This window comes from Humulus lupulus, chromosome 8 (genome assembly GCF_963169125.1).
Source record: "Humulus lupulus chromosome 8, drHumLupu1.1, whole genome shotgun sequence".
Lineage (NCBI taxonomy): Eukaryota > Viridiplantae > Streptophyta > Magnoliopsida > Rosales > Cannabaceae > Humulus > Humulus lupulus.
In genome coordinates, this window is record NC_084800.1 from 71,790,128 (window position 1) to 71,804,391 (window position 14,264).

Genomic DNA, 14,264 nt, shown 5'->3' on the forward strand with positions numbered 1-14,264 from the left:
GAGCTCTTGAGTTGGAGAGGATGCCGAGAACTTCTGGGCGCCGTACAATTGGAGAAGACGCCAGAGTGGAGCGATGGAGAGAGAGTCGCAGGAGGCCGTGCGACTGGGTGACGGTGGTTGGACTGGAACTGCCGAGATGTCACCTGACTGCCGAGAGAAGGACTGGATGTCAAAGAAAGATGCAGCTGGGAACAAAAGGAAATAGAGAGGACCGAAGGGGCCTTAAAGCTCTGATACCATTTGGAAAAAATCACCTTTCTTTCTATATTTTATTTCTGTGATACTAATTTACAGCCTAGGGCTAGTATTATAGGCTATACACTAATCACAACTTTAATTACAAAATACTAAACAATCCCTATCCCTATAAATGAGGGAACTAGAAAGTCACACCCTTTGATTTCCATAACTGTCAACACCCTTTGATTTCATAATCTATAAACCAAGCCAAACAATTTAACAAATTCAACTGAATAATCCTCTACTGCCAAGTGCATCGTCAGCGAACTTTGGATGTGAGACCATGATCTGGTCCTAACCAATTTGAAAGCCTTGATCAACTTATAAATTCGATCTCTTTCAATCTAACTACTCAAAACATCCACCACTAAATTAGATAAAAACATAAAAACAGAGAAAGAGGATCACCTGTCTGAAACCCCTAAAGGCTAGAGCCCCTGAGCTTCCCTCTTGGCCCCCCATCAATGAAAATAAAATAGAAAACTGAAAATAAGCATCCGCTCATCCACTTCCTCCACCGACTACCAAAACCTTTCATTTCCAAATGAGCATAGGCTTTTTCAAAATTATTTTTGAAGATCAAACCTTTCCTCCAATGATATCTATATTTTTCCACAACTACGTTAACAACCAGCGCCACACCTAAAATCTGTCTGCCAGTAACAAACACCCCCTGATTCTCTGAAATCATATCACCCATAACCACTTGCAACCTTATAAACAATAATTTTGCATAAACTAGCACAAGGCAAATAGAAATAAGACATATATAGGCATAACCTACAAGACCATATATAGGCCTCGTTTGTCACCCTGATAAAAAACCATAGTCAAAAAATTGTACAATATCTTTACTAAATCATTTTCATCCTTTACTGTAGACAAACAAATTGAAAAATCAAAGAAAAAATAAATTATGCTCTTCATGGACAGATAAGCCTCAAATTTCACTTATCATCTCACCACATTATATCCAGGATAAGTCCAGCTTACAAGCATTATTTCATGTTGCCACAAACAAAACAAGATTGTAAGGCACAGAAGAACAAATACCTGACTCGTAAAACAAAACATTAGACAAATGCATGCAGTGGTAGAGACAGCAAAGAACGGCATTCTAAGTTAAAACTGAGTAGCAAGTGCTGAAAAACTGAAACAGAAGATTTGTTAAACATCCTGAGAAAGAAACCTGTAAAAGCACAAGGAAAGAGCATAAATCAATTAAGATACCAGAGAAAATTAAATAAAAACACAAAATCACAGAAAAATATTAAAAACAATGTAACAAAGAATCACAACACTCACACCGCAACTCTGGAAGTTGAATACAACAGATTAACTTCTTAAATGAACACGCCAGATCAATTTACCAACACTGTCAAGGCAGATTTTATAGACTTAGCACCTACATATTTCAAAATCTCAACCAATTTCAATTAACATGTAATGTAAAAGGATAAATACCTCTGTACTTTCGAATCCCCAAACTAATGCACAAAGGGAGGTAAAAGTGAGCAGGCTCTGTCATTGATAGGAACAAATTATCAAATTGTCTGCCTAAATTAGCAGAGCCGCTTTGAGTAAGAATCTCAATATCCAACAGAAGTTATTCTCTGATAATAAAATTAGAACATCTATAGAAAGTAAATCGATGAAATTAATAGTAATAATAATAGTATACTGATCATCCAAAGCATTTATGGACAAGAGGCATTTGCTTGCCCAATTAAAAGAGGAATCATCATTCAAATACATTAAAGCATGGAATTGCAAATTTATGGCAATTGAGAAATGCAAACTGATCAATCGCAATGAGATGGTAGTAAAGAGTGCATCTAAAGGTTTCAAAGGTTAAATTAATATATATTAGTCTGCACATGAATACAGATTTCAACCAAGTGACTGATATAACAAGCCAACAAAGTCAGAGAAAAAAAATGGAACAAAAAAAAATGATCTATAGATAATGATTGATGACATGAATGATTGAGATTTCTTTTTTAACTTTTTTTCAGACGAGTATACTACAAAAAGAATGACCATAATTACAAATGCCTATTGTCAGAGGCATAACTTAATCAGCATGTTGTCCTCTGACAATAGCACTATCTATTTTATCTGAAATGTCAAATAATCAAGAAAAATATACAGTATATGTCCTCATAGAATCATATTCAAGTCTGACAGGTCATCCATAGGTATGTCCAGGCCCATTGCATCATGTTCTTGTAAGCCATCCTCCTCAATGTTCAACCAAGTACTTAGATCTTGATCATTGGCTACGCCTAATTCTATGGAGTCTAAATCAGGCAATGGTAAATTTATAAAATCCACAGGTTCCCTCTTCTCTGTAGATTGATCATCAGCATTGTTACCATGTGACATCAACCCAGATTCTCTTTTTCTGTTGCCACCATTGCCGTGAATTTCACCAAAAGAAGCAGATGAAGGGTGCATACTGTTAATTAAACCAATTCCTGAAGTCGATAGCTGAGCTGTCTTCTGCTTTGGCTTCGTTTTTGTTTTCCGTTCACAGTTACCCAATGCCAGACGGCCAGCTTTGGGAACAGAGTTTCTGGCAGATGGATCTTTGTCCCGTTCTCTCTCACTTCTTTTACCTTTCACTCCACCTAATATATTATTACCAAAATTCGACTTGGCTTTCAAGGAAGGGCTGCCACCAACATCATCAAGCAGCACTTCCTTCTTTTTCCCCCTGTTCACTATGGGTCCTGTTTTGGCAAAATCCTTCTCAGAGTTGGTAAGACTTCCAAATAAATTAGAAGAATTCTTCTCAACTTTATTGTGGGGATCATACTGCTCAGCCCAATCAGACAAAGAACCTGTGAGCGAATAGAATACAGAGTTAAACCAATTAATCTGACAATAAGATGGATGTTGAAAAATCAAAGATAAGAACTAAAGACTATCAATTTTCTCCTGGTAACAATTTAAAAATTAAAAATTTATTACGAACTCAAGACCACCTTCACCATCCTCTTCCCCTGTTCTCACATCCGCTTAACCATGCCTAAACTAAATAAAAAAAATTCAACATCCCCTACAATCGGCCTCAAGCACTCACACAACTGTCTTATGTTCTCAACGAGCTTTTAGTGTATTAACTATTCTTTTATTTCTTCCCAGTGATATGCAGGAAAAATAGCAGCACTGCTATTAAGAGAAAGAAACCAAAAAAACAAAGAATTTATTTCTAAATTGTTTTATTTTTTTTAATGCATAAATTTTATTTCCTACAACAGAGAATTAATAACAAAAATAGTTCTACAAAAAAAAGGCACCTTCAATTTTATATTCTCAGGAGCTGTAACATGGGCACCATGTTTAATTTAATAAAGCAACTTCACCATTGAAATTTAAAGGCGAATAGCTTGCAAAAACTACACAGTTGTAATTTAAAAGAAAAACATTAAAGCTACAAAGAAATTCCTCAAGAGGATAAATGGTATGGGAACAATGGCAAACCTGACAATCTGGGCTCCAGTTGAGAATTCCGAGTTTCAAGTGGCAAATTCACTATTGACCCTAGGCGACTTGCCAACTCTGGATCATTTTCACGCGGAGGTACAGCATAAATGACATCCTGAAGTGCAGGCTCACTAAAGCAACTTTTTCCGGTATCTTCTAATCTTCGACATCTAGCAAGAGTTCTCTTCATAAAACCCACAGCAACTTGTTTTGGAACCTTCGCAACCCCAAGTTTTGAAGCAAGACTTCCTCGAGTGGCCTGCCAAATTTGAAAATGAAGGAATTTAAGTAACTGCCTATTTATAATTTAAGAAATCGCACTAATACTAACTGATTATGAAAATTTTATATGGGCACTGTATCGTAGAACACATTTCCAAAACAGTTTTATCAGATCTAGTTCTTACTAGCATATTAGGTCTAAGAACACACAAATCCTTCCACTATCCAACTTCCTATACAAGCGAAAACTTTAATGAAGGTCTTCCCAATTTTTATAATAATAAACCCACTCCACAAGCTTTTGGTATCAACAAACAAGAATGACAAGCAAATTAATTTATAAATAGTAAATATTCATAGCTACCCTACATTATTTCCAAATTCATAAGAAGGTATAAATACCATGCATGCATTATCCAACTTCATTTTTCACTCCTAGAAGATTAGATTACACTCTCCGTGGTCTTTGATGGTTAACAACATTGCAAATGCATAAAGGTAAAGGTTTATAGAAACATATATACATCTGTTAATGCATGTTTCTTTTGTTTGTCTTTGTTATTACTGTCACCATCGTACCCATGTTCTTATCTTTAAGACAATGGAAAAAAAGTACTGAAAACAAAATATATTATATCAGCAATTTATAAGCTTTTATTATATTAAAAGAGAGATTAAACATGTACACCATCCAATCTTCAAACTAGTTCAACCTCTCACAATAGTTTTTCCATTATAGCTTAGGAAACACACTAAAAATGACTCGCACAAAGAAATAACTAACAAACCCAGTACATAGCCAAAAACAGGAAAAAACAAAGAAAAACTACAGAGCAACTTAAACTTACAACAAACACTCCCAACCCCTTACATATCAGAAAAAGAAACGTACATAAAGAATTTAGAGGTCATTTCTAGATCTAGTGGCTTGCTTCTATTGAACCCAACCCATCAAGTGCAGCCAAAACTTAAAACTAGAAATAGTTCAACAGATGTTTCAAAATCTAGTTCTCCGAGTGAACTAGTATTATTATCATAAACAAAACAAATCATCCCAAAAACACAAGAGTAAGCTAGCACAAGTAGCCTCCCCAACCAATGCAGAGGACGTGTCAAGACTCAAGAGACCACAGATCGTATATGACAAAGATGTACAATCACTCAGAAGTCAGAACCAACAAAAGCCCATGTGTTCATGCATCATGCATCCTTTTTCAACTTGAAATACCATCCATAAATTATAAATGAAGAATTTTCATATGCAAACTAAACAAACAAAATAAAGTCTGTACCATAAGCACACAACAATCAGAAGGATAAAAAAATACCAGCAATTTTTTGTAAGAAGATTCAACAAGTTTTTCCATCGCAACCTGCTCAAGTCTCCTGAAGACATTAACCGCATATTAAAGCTCAACATAGTTTCCGGTATTTGTATATTATCAATATTTAAAATAGCACCAAAATGTATGGGAAACTTTAGTTCACTAATTTGTATCTACCGTTTTTCTTCTTCATTGCCTCCCTCAATTGCTTCAATGATTTTTTTCAGCTGCACCTTTGTTTTACCAACCTAAGGAATCAGAAGTGTACACGTCGACAGCATGTTAGGAAAATATGACAAATAAAAGTTCAATTTTCAACCAAAATTGTCAAAACATGAACTTTAAACATTTCACTACAATGAAGCAAGATACAGTCCAGAAATAAGTGGTGAAACTTAAACCTGTTCAAAAAGATGCCTTTGAAGTTCAAGGATATCAGAAGTAATTGCTTCATCATCTCCTTCAGCTAGATCAGGCTATGGAAAGAAAACCATAAGAGTTATGCAACAATCAGAAATATTGAAAGAAACAAACAAAGTTCAGCCATAAATAGAAAAAGATTGTTAAACAGTTCGTGCAAAATCTGGCTAAGAGAAGTATTAGATTAAACTTATAAAACCTTTACTAATTGCTCATATTAAGGCTTACCACTATCTCTGGATATAGGTCAAGACTCTGCAACTCCAGCAAGAGCTTGTCCTCCATACACATTTGCTCATATGAGAAATCAAAGGACGAAATTCCAGAAGCATTTGCACATAATGACGAAGATCTACCAATCATCTCTTCAGAAAACTCTGTAAATGACCCATTATCCAAATGTGTAACTCCCTGATCTCCTTTCAATACACTATTGCTGAATAACTGATTATGTACGCTTGTGCTCTTAGCTACATTACCACTACCATTACAAGAGAAAATGTCAACAGCACACTGCTGTAAAGTTTGAGGATCAAAAATAGATTCACCTTCAAACTCAAACCCAACCATGTTCCTTCGCTTAGAACCAGCATCGGGAGAAAATTCACCCCTTTGCTGGAAACATGTAACTCTTGCTCCACGCTCTTCTTCAAATTCTTCCATCTCATCTTCCATTATCAAAGCTGATAATACTCTTTGGTACAGTGGAGGCATATTCTTACTTCTTTCCGAATTTAATTTCTCACCTACAGTATCCAAGTCCAGAACTTGGTCATGGAAACTTCTCTCTTTTCCTCCAGATACATGAACCTGAGACTCAAGGTTCTCTCCACGCACAAGATTATTCTGAGAATAGAAAACAAAGTAAACATGAGTCACAATCTATAAAATTATACATGGGAAATTAGATCTGGTTAATATGCATTCCTGTTTCATCAATCTTAAAGTTAGCAAAACTTGTTCCAACAGGAATAAAACAAAATAGCCAAACTACACTAGGTCAGAATAAAATTGAGACGAATTAAGATGTATTATAAGAACTGATTCAGTAAAGCCCAAGTTGCCCAACAACTAGCAGATTTAGAAAAAATCTAATAGAGCTGGTGACCAACTATATCACACGAATAACTTAACAAGGTCAAACTTTAGGACTGGGGCTGCAATAAATGAATGGCAACACAATAGAGATGAAAACTTCTATTACCTTGTTTTTCTAATAAGGAACAAAAACTTATAAAACAGAAGTAAAATTATCAGATTAGAGTGGCACTGCACATATGCATTTTAGTGTCAATCCACCATAATATATATAGCATATATTACCCACAAGTTATACTAATTAACATTATCTCAGAAACCACTCTACCACTAATAAAAAAGAATAGCATTCCAAAAAAGTAATTTTGCTTAGAAAAATTACAAAAACGAGAAGAAAATTCTTCCCATAGACTTGCATAACCTTATAAGTCTCATGAGAATTTCACAACAAAGCGTACATCCTTCTTTTTGTTCAATATCTCATTAACCAATAATAAAGGCTTAATATAGAGAATCTGAAGTATCACGCTTTAAATCACATAACAGAAAATTTTACTTAAAAAAATATAGCATGACGGATCAAAATTGAGATAAAAAACAAGAACAAGAATAATATTGAAGATCATAAACTAACAATAGAAAGACTGTATGTGAAGAAAAACATTTACTCTGACATTACCATAACATCGTTGCGAAGGCCAAAGATCTGAGACAAGCTTTCATAATGCACCTCCATAAAATTAAGCTGAATTGTAAAAAATATTGCAAAGAACGTGTAAGAGACAATTTAGAACCTAAATGAAGACTAAAAAAGTAAAATCTAAAGAGTTTAAGTACCACCTGCTCCTTTAGGAAGGATATCTCCTCTAAGTTAACAGAAGAAAATATTGGTTGCATTTTCTTCCAGAATGGACTAGAAGAGGCAAGATCTGGACAAACCAAACAAAATCTCATTGTAAATACGTACATGTAGGCTTGGGTATCTTATTTTTTTAGAAACAATACAATGTTAAGTTTAGAAACATACTACTCGCATTACAAGCAAAACTTGCAGCTGCTAAGAGTTCTTCACGATCATCATCTGGTTCACCTGGAGTTATATGCAATAAAATATCATTGACCCATAATTTCCCGCAATGCAGGTGACAATGCTTTATCTAGCTTTTAATTAAGTTATAGATGAAGAACAAACTGTATATATTATTTATATACTGTCTGAAAAAACATAAGGGTTTGTTAACAGAAGCAGGAAAAATAAACCCATGAACCACAATAAGAGTACGAGTTCATACTTAAATTGTACCAAGTAGTAATTGATGTAGATATAAATAATACCTGCAAAATCAGGAGAACCAGTAGCACTTATATGCCCAAGACGAGCAATGCCTTTCCGTTCTGAAAACTTCTTTAGAGGGGGGCGCCCTGACTTGCTGAAACAAATACAAAATACTGATGTTAGTGTCAAGAGTAAAAGCCATTTCTTTGTACAGTAAGAAAAAGAATTCACTACCTGCCACTCCTTTCAGAACCATGCCTAGAACTTTTAAGTGGCTTTGCTGAGGCTAAATTCTCCAACTTTTCCTTCACTGGTGAAATATTAATCCTAGGAAATGATGAGCCCCTACCAGTTCTTCCATGTCGGCGCACACTATCTCCAGTTCCTTCTTTAATAGTTATCTTACTTTTCTTCGTAAGCAATGTTGAAGGAACAGTGTTTTGAAAGGCATTTGCACCTCTATCCTCTACTTCACCGCTTCCTGTTCCTTTCTCCTTTAACCTACTTTCACGATTTTCACATGCCGCACCAGAGTCTTCACTTTCAGATAATCTGGCAGGAGATGAAATATTATCATGCTTTACTCTGTATTGCAGGGAAGCATTAGATATGCCCCTGCCAAGAGACCCATTGGTAGCAGAAAAGGTTAATCTAGGGCCCAAATCAGAAGGAGAACAGCCTTCTGGTGATGTCTGTACTTCATCGTGGTTTGAGACAGGAGACATTAAATTTGATCGTCTAGTGCGGGAAATTTTTTGTGGTCTCTGACCAACCCATGCCATGGGAGGGGACGAAGATCCTGTGGGCATAGGTCGGTTACGATTGTTAGCCCCACTTACTGAGTGAAGTTTGTTTACATTTCCAGTTTGTTCCCAACCCTCCAGTGATCCAGAGGTGCGAGGAAAATTAGGAGACAAATTTCCTGAAGCAACAGGGCCACTTCGCTGTGCCCTTGAAGCTTTCCCTTTTATCAATGGATTATTGCTAAGTATTTGATTATCCTCACGACCATTTAACCTATACAAATTATTAAGAAAACATAGATATAAAGATATAAACTCCACATCAAACAAATTAACTAACCTTCAGGATAGCTATAAAGGAATATTAACAAGGTAACCAACTACACAACAGCATCAAATCTAGAGAAGTAAAACATACTTAATGTTCCCCTTGAGTCGCTCCTTACTTAAGCCAGGAATTGAATCCCTTGAAAGAGAGACCTTGTCAAGTTCATTCTTAAATATGGCACGGCCATTTGAGCTAGCAGGCAGGGAAGCACCATCAAACTTGTTGATGCCATTTAATGGTCCTGACCTGCAAGAATTGTGAAAATCTCAAACACCTGAATCTCACCTTTCATATCATGCAATAACCAAAGTAAAAAATGGTCAATAAAATCAACAGGTGCTGCATGCAACAAAAGACAAAAGTGCAGAACTAGCATTAATGTCAAGAGTACATCTTCACATAAAGTCGAACCGACATTCGACAGAGAAAAAAAGAGGGGGGGGGGGGGGGGGGGGGGGGGAAGGTTGGGGGTTTGGGGGTTCCTAATTCTACATGGTCACTACTTTAAATGAAATTAAACATCAAAGCAATAACATATTAACAAAAGGATTCACCTAAAAATTTGGTTATCACAAGATGTTGAACCCTGATCATTGTTAAGCTTATGATGCACAGCTCGTTTGGGCTCTCCATCATCTAAGGGTCGGCCAAGAAGAGGACCAACAGAACGTTTCCTTTTAATTTTTCTGTCCCATGTCTCCCCTCCAACTGACAATCTTCGAATCTTTTCATCAACAATATCAGATCCTTCACCACAATCTCTATGCAGATCCCTATCTTTTCCTATGATTATTGACCGCTTTGCAAGATTATTAGTTTGGCCTTCAGCCTACAAGACATAATTGAAAATAGAATAAGAAAACAGAAACGGCTTGAATTAGTCAAAGTAAATCAAGATGATTAAAACACAAATGAGGCTTTGCAAGGATCGTGAACCAACTCCATAGGCTTGAATAATTACATTACAATTTTAGGGTAAAGCTCCTTAGAATTAGAACCTACATTTTCAGAAAGCAGGACAATTGAAGAATACAATACAATGACATTAAGCCATGACAGTTTTATCCATAGTGGAAACAGTCACTGATCTTTGATAAATCAGTCTTTAATTTTACAGTATTCTTTGTTTTTTTTTCACGGACAAGAACAGCTGTGTCTCCTTAAGAATCTCATGCGGTGCGTTCATATTATTTAGCAATTGAACCAATGGTTTATAATACAAGTGTCTTTAGAATAATTGATCTTTTAGAGGGTATTTATGCCCTTTCATCCCTCGTGGCATAACCATTGAACTTCTGTTTTTCACATAGTTTCCCATCTTTAAGATATAGTCCTTCACATCTACAAGGTTTCTTTTTTCTTGTCTCTCCTTTTCTTATCTATGAAATTATATGTGCTTAATTTATTAAATAAGTAGAAAACTAAAACCTGCCAACTCTAATGAAAACACATAAAATATTAAAGTTTTCTGGCAACATTTTTATTTTGTGTTTTAAAAGAAAATGTGAATGAAATAAAATTTCTCACCCTTCATTCCACTTTTAGAAATCTAATTGTTTTTACTGAACAGAATACTAAAAAATAAAATGTGCTCCTATAATAATATTGATGTACATAGACACTAATGTAGTAAAATTAATGCATCTACATACAGATACCTGCATATGCCATCTGCAAGTATAATCATGAACTACTTGCCTCATGTAATTATTACATGCTATTCACAGCATTAACAGCAAGATAAAAATAAATTAATAACTGAATGAAGATAGAGATTGCATCGGACAAACCCTTATTTCTGCAACTGAAGAGCGAACTCGCTTATTGAGAATGACATTCTTAGTCCTTTCCTCCAATTTTTGATTCCCCAGTTCAGCAGGGATCCTAGAACTTGGGGTTCCCATCTTCAACAAATTCAAGCCAACTGATCTTTCTGTAGTAATCATCTCATTCCGTTGCTTCTTTGAGTTTACAATATCACAAAACTTGTTCAATTTTTGCAAGGATTCTTCAAACATCTTTTTCCTAATCCTGACAATATAAAATAAAAAAGATGCATATTAGCAAAAATCTACTTGTAAATTACAACAAGCCAAAATTAATTCCATCCCCACACACTTGCAACAAGTTCAATACTACTGGTCTCAACGCTGATTAAGAATAAATACCAGGAGTAAAATTAGACATTAATAGACAATACACCTTCAAGTATCTTTAAGAAAAACGGAGTAACTTTGACGTCAAAAACATGTGCATTAATTGTAAGAATCTCAAAACTCAAATACAAGAATTCAGTATCATATATAAAATTTGTTATTACTTTGCTTTGTTAGAGGCATCTTGCACATTTGCTTTGAACCGCTTCAGTTCCTCTGTAGCCACAGCAGGGGCAGGCTTTGAATGAGCAGCCCCAAATGAATTGTCTTCAGCTGTGCTCCCAAAAGATATAATTCCCAAAGCCCTCCTCAATTCACCTAACCTAGTATATTTCTGACTTTCTATTGTAATAGGATCTATTGTCAAATACTGAGTTACAGGAGGCAAATCTCCTATCAATGCAGTGCTGGCCCGCGGTGTACTAGCACCAGAACTAAACATTCGAGTCTCACCACTCTCACGGAAGCTTCCAGACCTATCTAAGCTGGCATTGAGGTAACTTCCTCTCTGCACATTAGAAATACTCCCAGTAAAACCCAAATCTTCTGGACTAGCCGAACTCGACTCAAATCTCACACTTCCCGCCATTAGTTTATTAAGTAAACCAACACATGTCTAATTTGTCCAAACTGAACTTCTTCAGAACACCTTGTTTTCAGGGTTTAAATAAATTCTTATAGACAAGTACGTACAAACCCACATTCATAAATAAAATCCAACGTTAAACCACACGGGATAGCATATCTGCAATATCGTGAAGTAAACCATAATTAGTATAACACTGATAAACTGCTTATTTAATTATGCTCTTCATATACAACAAATTCCCACTATTTTAAGTAAACCTTAGTACACTACCATGGACAAGATAAATAGTTTACCCGCCTAAAGAAAAAGAACATATTAGCTCCGTACATTCTACCCAATAAGATACCATTATAACTATTACACGCTAACTCACTTGTTTCGCTAGCCAGATACAGAAAGCAGTTAAAATTAGCCAAAATAGCAGTTGACCAAAAGCTTTCCTTTGACTTGTATCCCAGAACAATCAATGCTTAAAAAGAAAACATTTTCAAAATTAAGCTTTGTTTTCTTCTTCAAAACTTTCCGGACAAGCTGAGTAAAAGCCCAAATCATCAAAAACTATGTACCAAGAAAAAACCAAACTCAAAATTTACAAAACCCAGAATTCAACCAATTAAAAATTCAAAACTAGATGAATTCAAAAAAAAAAAACCATCAATTCTGCCACCGCAACCCCAAATTCGAGCAAAAGCAAGCTAGGGTTTTTCCGAAGTCGCAGTAAAAATTGAAGCAGAAACTGGATCAAAAACCAGGAATTCGGAGCAGGCAAAAGCGAAATTCAATCGAAAGGGAACCAAGACATAGCGGCATTGATCGATCGAGAGAGGGATCGTAGTGTACCTGTAGAGAGAGAAAGTACGAATTGGAGGAGGAGGAATTTGTGGCAGGCGCTGTCGTCGTAGAGATTCTGCGTTGAGAGGAGAGAGGGTGCGGGACCCGCATGAAATTTAGGGCGGGGCTGTTCGAGTGACTTGGGTTGTTGTAAGTGTAACACTCGCGCTAAAATCAGAGCCCTACATCATCTCTTTCGCACGTGGGACCCACTCTCTTCATCTAAGACACTCACCTTTCTACTTTGGAATATACTCTTTCCCTTTCTATTTAAATAAATATTATATATAGAGAGAGAGCTTTGCCTCTTGTGTGGATAGGGTTTATGTTTATTTATTTTTTAAAAAAAGAAAGAAATTATGTTTATATTTGGGAAGTTTAAATATGTTATTTTGGTTGGGTTGTTTTGTTTGGGGTCACTAAATTGTTGACTTCAAATAGAATTTGATGAATGAAGTGCAATGAATAATAATAATAAGCAAAAGGGTACCACTACCACTATAAGTCTACTTTATGGCTTTGACTTTATTCTATATAATAGTCCTTTCCTTATCCAATTAAATGGATTAGAGTATTGTTTGTGTTTCTCTATATATTTCCTTCTTGGTTTGCTATTGGGGGTTACAATGGTATCTTTGATGTCTACAAAGAATCAAACCTAGGATTTGTATGTAGAAAAAAATGTAGCTATTTATCCCTAGAGTGTGTCCCTATGGGACCAACCACAACAATATTGCATACACTTAGAAAGGTAATGACCTAAATGTGGTTGGACTTGATTTGAAGGCGTATGTTTTGGAGTACACATAATAACGGTATTTCTACCAAGAATATGACTCTTTTATGACCCATATTTATAGCAACTAACCAAACCATACTATTTTAATCATATGTGGGCATTCTCCTTTAAAATTAAAGAAGTTGATTTCAGTATGTTTTTATGTTTTTTTTTATGATTTTGATATATATGATAAATGTTTAATATATTTTTTTTAGGATTTTTTATTCCCGAACTATCATCTATACATTATTGTGCCCCTGATTTTTTCGGGTTATTAAAAATTCCACCTGAACTATTCACAGTGTTGTAAAATGAGATTTTCGTCCAATTTTGTTCCAATTTGGCTAACAACATACTGACGTGACTCTTTGCTTGCTGATGTGTTTTGGCTACGTCAGCGACATGTGTGTATTTTAAAAAAAATTAATTTAAACAAAAATTATTGATTTTTAATAACAAAAGAAGAAGAGTTTTTAAAAAAATTTAAATTACACATGTAACGCTGACGTGGCTAAAATACATCAGCAAGAAAAGAGCCACGTCAGCATGCCATTAGCCTCATTTGACAAAATTGAACGGAAGTCCCACTTTACAACACTGTGAATTGTTCGGGGGAATTTTTAATGGCTCGAAAAAATCAGGGGACACAATAATGTATAGGTCATAGTGTTGGGTTTTATGCCCTTAATAAAATCATATTTCTTATGTAACATGTTATTATTATTAATAAAAGAAGTAGAAATCATTTTGTTTATTCAATCGCATTGTTCGCTTGTTTTATTACATGTTTATTCAATTAATACAAACATTCATAAAATCTCGAACA

The 14,264-nt window shown here is 35.3% G+C and overlaps 1 protein-coding gene across 4 annotated transcripts; it reads right to left on the bottom strand.

The window, feature by feature from the left end:
- Nucleotides 1–2,180: 2,180 nt before the first annotated feature.
- LOC133797755 (uncharacterized) lies at nucleotides 2,181–12,868 on the bottom strand. Of its 4 annotated transcripts, none has more exons than XM_062235780.1 (16): nucleotides 12,667–12,868; nucleotides 11,402–11,982; nucleotides 10,872–11,112; nucleotides 9,636–9,910; nucleotides 9,172–9,327; nucleotides 8,245–9,027; nucleotides 8,070–8,164; nucleotides 7,762–7,824; nucleotides 7,575–7,663; nucleotides 7,414–7,479; nucleotides 5,925–6,542; nucleotides 5,678–5,752; nucleotides 5,454–5,524; nucleotides 5,280–5,337; nucleotides 3,727–3,988; nucleotides 2,181–3,083 (listed from the first exon to the last, which is right to left on the bottom strand). In XM_062235780.1, exons 2-16 carry the CDS (start codon nucleotides 11,824–11,826, stop codon nucleotides 2,401–2,403), a joined length of 3,960 nt encoding a protein of 1,319 aa, XP_062091764.1. In that variant the 5' UTR covers nucleotides 11,827–11,982; nucleotides 12,667–12,868; the 3' UTR covers nucleotides 2,181–2,400. The 4 variants fall into 4 exon arrangements, with proteins under 4 accessions (XP_062091764.1, XP_062091763.1, XP_062091765.1 ...); XM_062235779.1 differs by lacking the exon at nucleotides 12,667–12,868 and adding an exon at nucleotides 12,479–12,660; XM_062235781.1 differs by lacking the exon at nucleotides 12,667–12,868 and adding an exon at nucleotides 12,200–12,472.
- Nucleotides 12,869–14,264: the final 1,396 nt, after the last annotated feature.